Source organism: Aspergillus caelatus (genome assembly GCF_009193585.1).
Source record: "Aspergillus caelatus strain CBS 763.97 unplaced genomic scaffold BDV27scaffold_119, whole genome shotgun sequence".
Lineage (NCBI taxonomy): Eukaryota > Fungi > Ascomycota > Eurotiomycetes > Eurotiales > Aspergillaceae > Aspergillus > Aspergillus caelatus.
In genome coordinates, this window is record NW_022475382.1 from 99,334 (window position 1) to 108,448 (window position 9,115).

The 9,115-nt window shown below is 44.6% G+C and overlaps 3 protein-coding genes across 3 annotated transcripts; 1 reads left to right on the forward strand and 2 right to left on the reverse strand.

Moving 5' to 3' along the window:
- Positions 1-608: 608 nt before the first annotated feature.
- BDV27DRAFT_159008 (sialidase family protein) lies at positions 609-2,354 on the forward strand (the record flags this gene model as incomplete). Its single annotated transcript, XM_032072804.1, has 1 exon — positions 609-2,354. One exon carries the CDS (start codon positions 609-611, stop codon positions 2,352-2,354), a length of 1,746 nt encoding a protein of 581 aa, XP_031926335.1.
- Positions 2,355-2,598: 244 nt separating this feature from the next.
- BDV27DRAFT_159009 (uncharacterized protein) lies at positions 2,599-3,049 on the reverse strand (the record flags this gene model as incomplete). Its single annotated transcript, XM_032072805.1, has 2 exons — positions 2,599-2,685; positions 2,774-3,049. The coding sequence occupies 2 exons, from the start codon at positions 3,047-3,049 to the stop codon at positions 2,599-2,601; spliced, it is 363 nt and encodes a 120-aa protein (XP_031926336.1).
- A 2,269-nt stretch (positions 3,050-5,318) lies between these two features.
- BDV27DRAFT_146297 (uncharacterized protein) lies at positions 5,319-6,368 on the reverse strand (the record flags this gene model as incomplete). Its single annotated transcript, XM_032070559.1, has 4 exons — positions 5,319-5,576; positions 5,664-5,864; positions 5,895-6,046; positions 6,080-6,368. 4 exons carry the CDS (start codon positions 6,366-6,368, stop codon positions 5,319-5,321), a joined length of 900 nt encoding a protein of 299 aa, XP_031926337.1.
- Between the last annotated feature and the right edge of the window lie 2,747 nt (positions 6,369-9,115).

Sequence of the window (9,115 nt, forward strand, 5' to 3'; positions counted from 1 at the left end):
TATGATTCCCATCCCCTCCGTCACGAGCTTTCGCACTGACCACCTCAGCTGGACTGTGATAGAAATAGCCATCACAGTTATAAGACCAATGACGCTAGCAAAGTTGTAGGCGAGAATTCAGGCAGAACGTCAGTCAGTAAATAAAGGGACAGGAACGGGAACATTGCTGCTCTACATGTTCAGGTGACAAAGCCTTCCCTCATTCATAAAATGTTCCTGGAGAAGCGTAACAAATGTTTTACAAACAAGCAATGGGCCGCAGAGTAAAACATATCCGACACAGCCTGACGATCAGGCGTCCCATCAGGCTAAGCAATACAAGCTTTTCGTTCACATACGCTAGCTCGCAAAAATATTACCAATATTGGTAAAGGCGGCCTTCTATTTGAGCTGAAATGTTCTCAAAAATGCCTTATCACAAATACCCATGTGATATCGACACAGCTGTCGATCTGCACTGAATATGGACAACTTGGGATGCCTAAAATATTGTAATTTCTAATCAAGGAGTCTTCTCGGGTTGATAAATAGTCGCGAAAATATCGAATGAATGAAAGTTTCGCATTCAATTCTTCTCCACAACCCTTCCCAGACGGACCTTTCTCACTATGGCCAAATTGAGTAGCGTCACAGCACGCGCCCTCAGTTCCCTAGTTGTGCTGTTTACGAGTTCCACCCTTGCCGCTTACAATTCGCTCTGGTCACCGTCGCAAAGCGGTGAAGTAGTTGGATACTCACGAGTAATTCAGCTCCAGCATGCAGGCGACGCAAATGGCAAGCTCCTTGCTACTTTTGAACACTCGCACGCTGACAACTCACCGAGTCATTATATCATTCGGGAGAGCACCGATAATGGCACAACATGGGATACATTGACAACTGTGGTCGCCTCTGGTGACGCTCCAACGGTACATTACTACCAGCCTTTCCTGTTCGAGTTCCCCCAGCAGCTTGGGAAGTATGCCGCAAGTACCATCCTCTTGGTAGGAAATTTGGTGAACGCGAGTGTCAGCGACTTCTATTCCTGGCGATCCACGGACCATGGCAAAACATGGGATCAGATTGGCGTCTGGCAGCGGGGTTGGCCTGACAAGAACATCAATAAAACTCACGGTATTTGGGAACCATTCTTGTTCTTGGATAGCCAGAGCAATCTCGTGGCTGTCTTTTCAGATGAACACGAGAACAAAGTACATTCTCAAAAGCTAGTCCGAGTTATCTCGAAAGACGGTGGTGACAACTGGGACAATGCCACAGATATTGTGGTTGGCTCTGAGCAGACTTTCCGACCTGGAATGGCGACCGTCGCCAAGATGGGTAATGGAGACTATTTTATGAGTTATGAGTGGTGTGATTCCAGAAACTATCCAACTACTTGCCCGGTTCATGGGAAGACATCCAAAGATGGGATTACATGGGATGCAAGTGACGAGGGAGTGCTTGTTTCTTCCCCTGATGGTGTTGGAGCGTACGACAGCCCATATAGTATCTGGGATCCCATAGGGAAGCAGTTGATTGTATCTAGCTTCTCAAAACGGCGTCCATCCAATGCTCCCTACTTCAAAAAGCCCCCTCACCTCCTAGAAGACCGGCATACCGTCCACATCAACCTGCAATACGGCACTGGTGACTGGCATTGGGCATCAGCACCTTGGTATGCTCCAAGTTCAAAGAATTGCACCTCTAATTACAGTCCCAACATGTTACAACTGCCAAATGGAACGATTTTGTATTCAGCAAGGGCACCGGCCAACATCCAAGGCGAACCATGTGAAGAGAGTACTGGCGCAGCAGCTATCGGAATCCTACCATACAGATCTGACTTTCCAGTCACTGGCGATGCTGGGTGGATTGACTTCGACCAGATATGGTCCGTTGCAGGTGACCAGTACAAGCTTCCGCAACCAGGCAGTGAACAAGGCACGATAGTTCTCACAGGTTCGTCGGGATGGACAAACTATGAGATCAGTGCAGATGCCATCGTGACGAGTTCACCTGGTGTAGTGGGTCTCGTGGCGCGAGCAACTCATCTTGACAATGCTCCCAAAGGCATCACACGATATACAGCTGCAATCGATAGCAACCATGGCAGTTTTACCTTGTACAAAGTAGGTGATAAAGGAGCAACTACCTTGAGCTCAAAGCCTGTTCCTGGTGGCATCCAGGCCAATCAAAAATATCATCTATCCCTCTCAGTTAAGTCTGCCACCATTTCTGCCACCGTGACCGGAAGTGGAGGGGCGAAGACGAACTTGTCAGTCACTGACGATAGCTTGGGACGGGGTATGGCGGGATTGTTTGGCAGCTATGGCAGTGGCGGTTTCAGCAATATTCAAATTCAAAGTGCCGCTTGAACTATGAAGTATTCATGGCTAGCCTAATTCACGCATTGGAATATTACCTTCCCCACCACCGCCTTCTACGACGTTGGCTTTTATTCATTCAATTAACCTTAAAGTAGACTGGCGTCTGGCTAAATTAGGTTAGGTTAACGGAATTTCTATACCTAACTACAATTAGAGTTGTCAACCAAGGGACCCAGAACTCTAGATAAAAGTCTCAGCCTACTTCATCGCGGAATCACGGAATCATGGATACCTATATCTTCGAGAACCCTCTTGCAGGTGATGGTTCCTCCTCTACATCAAACTCAGTCGTGCAAAGCAAAAACGTATCTTTCAGAGCCTACACAAACAAATCAGAATTTCACTTCAGTAGCAAGGCAAAAGAAAAAGAAACACGGAGGAGTTATGATTTTGGGGGAGGGACTTACTCCCAATCGAAACTTCTCATTGATTCTTTGATAGTCCTCTCCGGCAAGCATATCACAAAAATGGCGGATAGAAGGATAGTGCACGATGGAAATTTCATCCCAGCCCTCCTCTCCTTTCCTCTTGACATCGGTCTCTCCCTCGGCATCAGGTCGAATCACCGTCCCTACCAACTTTGCATTGCCGCCCCGTCTACCAGCAACGGGCCCAAACGCCTGCCCGTACTTATAATAGCCATCCTTTCCGCCAGGAGAGTTGAAATGCAATAAATTGAGCATGGTTACGGCACCCGGATGCTCGGCTGAGAATGTATGCATAAAGGAGAGGAGCTCTGGTGTGACCTCGAGGCTTTGACAGCTAAATCTATATAGCAGTAAACTGACAGAATTTCTTTATACTGAGCTAAAGGTCTTTGTAACTCAGGGTCTACTTATTATTATTTCAGTAGATATAGCTGAGACTGGTAATAGTATTCTAAATCTTTTTACTATATATCTATAGCTGGGTAATCTATCCAAACAGTATCTATATACTATATAATAAGAAGTACTTATATATCTTGTCTAAGATATCTACTGAATAACTAATCTTACTATAATCTACTATCTCAACTATCTACTCTGCTATCAGTGTCTAGGCGATCTTAACTAGTATAGAGAGATAGATAGTATAATAGTTTAGATTCTAGAAATTAGAGTAATTAGTATTAATTCTAAAAATAGTTAAAAACTCTATAACTATATTTTTAAATAGATTCTCTTTAAGAGAATAATTAAGTAGAGTAATCAAGAGTACTAGATAGGTTTTATCTAGCTAATTCTCTATAGTCTTGATTAGATACTGTATCTTGGACTGACTATCGGCTGGTTAATTAAGTAGCCGGGTACTGTACTTCTCTATCTAATCCAGGGCTGCCAGCTGTACTGTGGTCAGCTGATAGTGGAGGATAATCGGCTAATCGGGGTGGCTGCTGCAGTAGGCAAAGAAGATCAGCCACTGCTATATCTACCGATACTACCGGTATATAGATAGACAGAGATAGATCTGAATCGGCCGATTCTACACCCCGGTACATAGAAGAAGATATTGATTTAAATTTTTATTAAATTTATTAATCCGGTAGCTGGTAATAGTCTAATAAATCCAGTAAATAAGCCGCTTAATACTTTAAATAAAGATCGTTAATAATAGTTCTTTTTTACTATCTGGGATTAATTCTAGTAGAGTTACTATAGTAAGATTCTATCTCTACAGATACTCCAGTTAACAGATTAATTGTATCTACAGAGAGATTTTGCTGGAATATTTTTCGATTGGGATAGACTATTACTAAATAGTTTAAATTTTCTTATTTTACTTGTATATCTAATTAATCTAACTCTGAATAAACTTTGTCTTGTTTATTTAAGTAGTCTTCTAAACTTGCTCAGTTTGACTCGCGGGGATAATAGTAAAAGATTAGCTAGCTACTCCAGTAATATAGAACTACTGGTAGCTAATGTACTCTATAGCTGCAGTGATATTGGATTTTTAATAGTAATCTCGACCTAGAGTTGCACGCGGGTCGGGTTTTTGATAGGTCTCCCCGCACCCGACCCAAAACCTGCTAGGTTTAGGCCTCCCCGACCCGCGGGTTCCCCGCCAAGCCTAGGCTAAACCTAATTAGGTAAGGTGCTGCTTATTAACCATAGACCTTACCTAAATATATCTTATAGTAGAAATCCTCTGAATACTTCATAGTAAAAAAAAAAAGAAATAGAGAGAGTATAAGTATAATTCAATCTAACCGAGTTTAATATAATGCGTGGACACGTTGAGAATCCTGATCTTGTCGCGCAGGAGATAATATATAGAATAATAAGTTAATAGATCATTTTCTCTCTACCAAGCCAATATCGACGATCGACATGGTACCGGGGAGGAGAGATTGTACAGGTCATGCACAGCCGACCGGCGGGAGCACGCACGGGTTGGTGGGGGTGGGGGTGAAGAAGATGGCGGTGGCGCGGGACGGGACAGGCCAATGGGCGGCCGAGTAAATCGAGCGAGGCCTGGCTGGACCACGCACTAGGGTATAGGGTCTGCTCATCGTCACTCCAGTAGATATAGCCCATACTCGTTGTGCTATTCTGGATCTTCTTGCCGTACGTCCGTAGGCGGGTAATCCAGCCAAAGGGGGCGCGTACCCCAAATAGTAAGAACCGCTCGCGCATCTCATCCAGAGCCTCTGCCGGATAGGCTACCTGACCGATCTCGACGAGATGGACCGCCTGCAGAGCGACCAGTATCTGGGCCATTTTGACTAGTCCGGAGAGATAGCTAGTATAGCCATAGGGCCCGCGAAAGGTCTGCTGTGTTATATCGATCCCGAGAACCGCGAGAAAACCGACTACGGTACTCTCGAAGAGATCCCCCTTCAGTGTATGGTCGAGTAGAGCAATCGAGAAGGCCAGAGAGGCCTTTTCTAGTTGCTTTTGTATCTGTCTCTGCTGATTTGTATACTCCGCCGGCTTGATCTCCTGAATAGATAGCCTAAGAAGCTGCTGGCTATAGATCTCCATCCGATCGAGCGCGGCAAAACTGGGCGGTAGTCAGCTGGTGGCGGAGCGGGATAGGCTGATCGGTCCGGCTACTGCGGTAGGCGAAGCAGACTAGGCGCTGCCAGACCCGACAGTATTCGCGATAGGTCCTTGGCCGGAGATGGATCTGGATTGGTCGGTTCCAAATACTCGGTCGGCGGAAGAAGGTATTGATCTGGATCTGGTCGAATTCATTAATCCGGCCGTCCTTGATTACACGGTAGGCCTGATCTATTAGACACTGTACACTAGCGGTGAATTGCTCTAGTAGAGATTCCGCTCTAGAATCAGGGAAGCTACCGAGTAGGGCGACTGCTGTCAGATCCTGACTACACAGGTATTCCGGCCACCGGGTCAGCTCCAGCCAGGGGGAGACCGCGGTCGGGTGCGGGTCTATGATCGGGATCTGACCATCGGTCTGCTCTGCGGTAGCTTGGCTTTCCTGAAGAGCCTGCTCGACCCGGGCCCGGATAATAGCTGCTGGGGTCTTCAGAGAGGCTGTCTTCTTGAGTCTCTAATCGGTAGAAGGATCGGCAGTAGTTACTTCAAAAAACCGACTAGCGGCTCGATTGATAAAGAAGCGCTGGCAGCTTACTATACGCTCTGCTAGTCGGGTTTGAAGCCTAGCTTGAGTCTGAGCTGCTGTTTCCCGGCCTCGTTTTTGTCGTCCCCTATCACGATCGATATAGTTTTCATCTCAATGTTTTTTCATTGTCTGCGGGGACCGACAGATATACTCACAGTATAGGCAGCCGTAGCCGCGGAAAACAGACAGACCTACAATAGGAGGGCTACTTGGAGACGGGAGACAGATAATTTCTATCTCAGGATTGATCCAGGGTCGCTGAAGTATAGCGGTTAACGCTGCCTGCTGGAGTGCCGGGGTGGCTGCGCTGGGATGGGAGCGATAGCGTGTCCGCAGATGGCTGACTAAAGTAGTAGGCGAGATGGCGTACTGGCACCGAGGCGCGGTGCAGATCCAGATCTGATAGGTTGGGTTATATAGAAAGAGATCCATGGCTGATCTTATAGAATTGAATAGTCGATAGCAAGCAATAGACTATACAGATTTTAGTATAGTATAGAAAGAAAAAAGAGATAGAGAGAAATTAATATCTATTCTAACTAATTAACTAGATTAGATATAATAGTCATGTATATAACGCGAAGAATTTATCAGGATCACACGCGTCTATATGGCTCTCCGGAATGTATATAACAATATCGCTACAGCGCTCTACAAGTAACTGGGAGAGAGGGGGGCTTCGGGGCACGTACACGGGGCGGCGGGAGTACGTACCGGGGGGGGGGAGACATCAAAAAGCCGGACGGACAGACGAACGAATCAGCGGGCGAGAAAATGGGAATCTAGGTAGGGTGGATCTACCACTAGGGACTAGTGGGCCTTAACTCACCTGGATTGCACACAAAAGCTATAAATTAGCAATTTCTGAAGAAGAAACGCTTGTACAGTGGATCTTCACTGCGAAATTTTTGTTTTCAGCTGATTTATGGTGGAAGCCGAAGTATGAGCACACGGGGAAGCGGGGAGGAAATCAACCAATTATAGCTGGTTTATTATTTCTAGTGATTTAACAATAGAGCATGACGGATAGGATCTGGTTTTTATTGGTTTAATGGTATACTTCAATTCAGATGTAAGATTTTGTACATATTCATATTTCCAGCTATGATGCATAGAGCAATAAACAAATCCTCTAAGGAGCGAATCTAGTGGCAGCAGCGGTAGCATTGGTTGTTGTTGAACTATCAACATGGTTAGTATTCACTAGAAAAAGATGAGCCGTCAGTACGTACACCTTTCAGATGCTAAACAAAACGTTAGTGACAAATAATACAATCAAAAACTATAAGGGACAACTCACTAGTCCACTAGGACATTTATGGTCTTTAGAGAAGCACACATGTCCGCAATTACTCTTGCCCGCCTCTGCAGGAGCGGCGCTGACTGCAACAGCCAGAAGAGCGGTAATAGCAAAAGAGATAGAGAAAAACTGCATCTTGAAGGTACTAGGTTGAAAACTAAGGGTTGGCAGGCCGATTTGCGAAATTGGTAGAGAATACAATGCAAAAATCGGAGCGGCATTTTGAGGCTTTTGTAAAGACCCCAGAAATAAAAAGGAATATCCAGATTCTGCAAGGTTGCATCGTATCTATTTTCGTATCTGACTGTACCTACATATACGAGGTGCAGCTCGTAAGTCCATTGGCTGCCTGTTTGTTTGGGCATTGGGTGGTACACTGGGTGGGTGTAAGTCTAGACTCCAACCCCATTGCTTAGCTAAGCAGTTAGGATTCGGTCAATTGATCCGCCCAACAACAAAAAGTGCCCGAACTCTATACCCTAGTACATGGGACATGTACGTACGTCTCGCATCCGGCGCCACGGATTGGCCCGTTTTCGGTGTTCCCACGTGCCCCCGGCGCCGAAAGTCCGTGGCAATGCATCCGCGCCCGCGTTGCCTGTCTCTTTCCCTTCCCTTTTCTTTTATGATCAGTCAGCTATTCTACATCCGCTTTGGCTCCTTGCTGCGGGAAAACCGCTGCGCCTATCGAAGAATGTGTACATAGTCAACCGATGTATATTTATTAGCAGATACTCCAATCCTATACAATATAAATACTGTATGGAGTCTTACACAAAGACACCCCGCAACTAGAAATAGGCAATGTTGCTTCCCGTATTCTTATTGGTCTTGGTTTACTTTTAAGATATATGTATTATACAAGTAGTTAGGGACGCGTCTTGCGCGGCCTACACCCAGTTAATTACAGATAACTAAATTCCTGACGGTTAGGTAGAAAGTCTGCTTGCCAGTTGTTACTATAACTTTAACAAAAAAAGGAAATTTGAAATACAGGACCTTCTTCTCTATCTGTATAATATATTAAACAGTCTTCTAGGTATTACTATTAAACGTAAAATAGACAATATACTATATAGTATCTTAAATAATTGTTTCTTATCTGTAGATCTTAGGGCCTGAAGCCTTTAAACGATGTGCTGGTCGCGTTACACTTGGGTATCAGAGGTCATTATTGTCTTGCAGTTAGGAGGACCACTCGGGTAAGGATATACAGTTATTCTTCGGGATAAAGATAGCGGAGAATCTCTTCTTCTTCTTCTTCTTATATTTACTATCAGACGGGGGATTCTCAGCGGGTCGTTTACTCAGTGCAACAGAGAACAGTCTTATAGAGGCTATAGTTGATACGGAAGTAGTAGGAGCAGAGCTCATAGAAACTGAAGACAAAGGTAAAGTATCCAAGTGAATGTTAGTATAGTATTATAGTATAGTATTAAGTATTATACCGATAATAGGAATATCCACTGAGTTACTTGGGAAGAAATAAGGGTAGAAGAATTAAGCTAAATCCAGCGAAACAGCAAGTTCTGTAAATCACCCCCCCCCCCAATAATATAGAGACATCGGTAGCCGTTCGGAGTAGAGAATACTGCAGCTGTGGTACCAGCATCGTAGAACAATAGAAGATAGGAAATATTTAAAAGACTTCTATAGATAATATAACAATTCTCCTAGAAATAAAAGTTGATAAAATAATAGGATATCTGGATAAACTATCTAGTAGTAGAGAGATAAGTCCGGGCTCAGTACAGAGTTCCAGGAATTGTACAGATAATATAGAATATATTATATACCAATATTCTATTCTCCTGGTCTGTATAGGACACTACCTTTAGAACAAATAAACACTGCCCGGCAGAGTCAGTATGATAGCCTA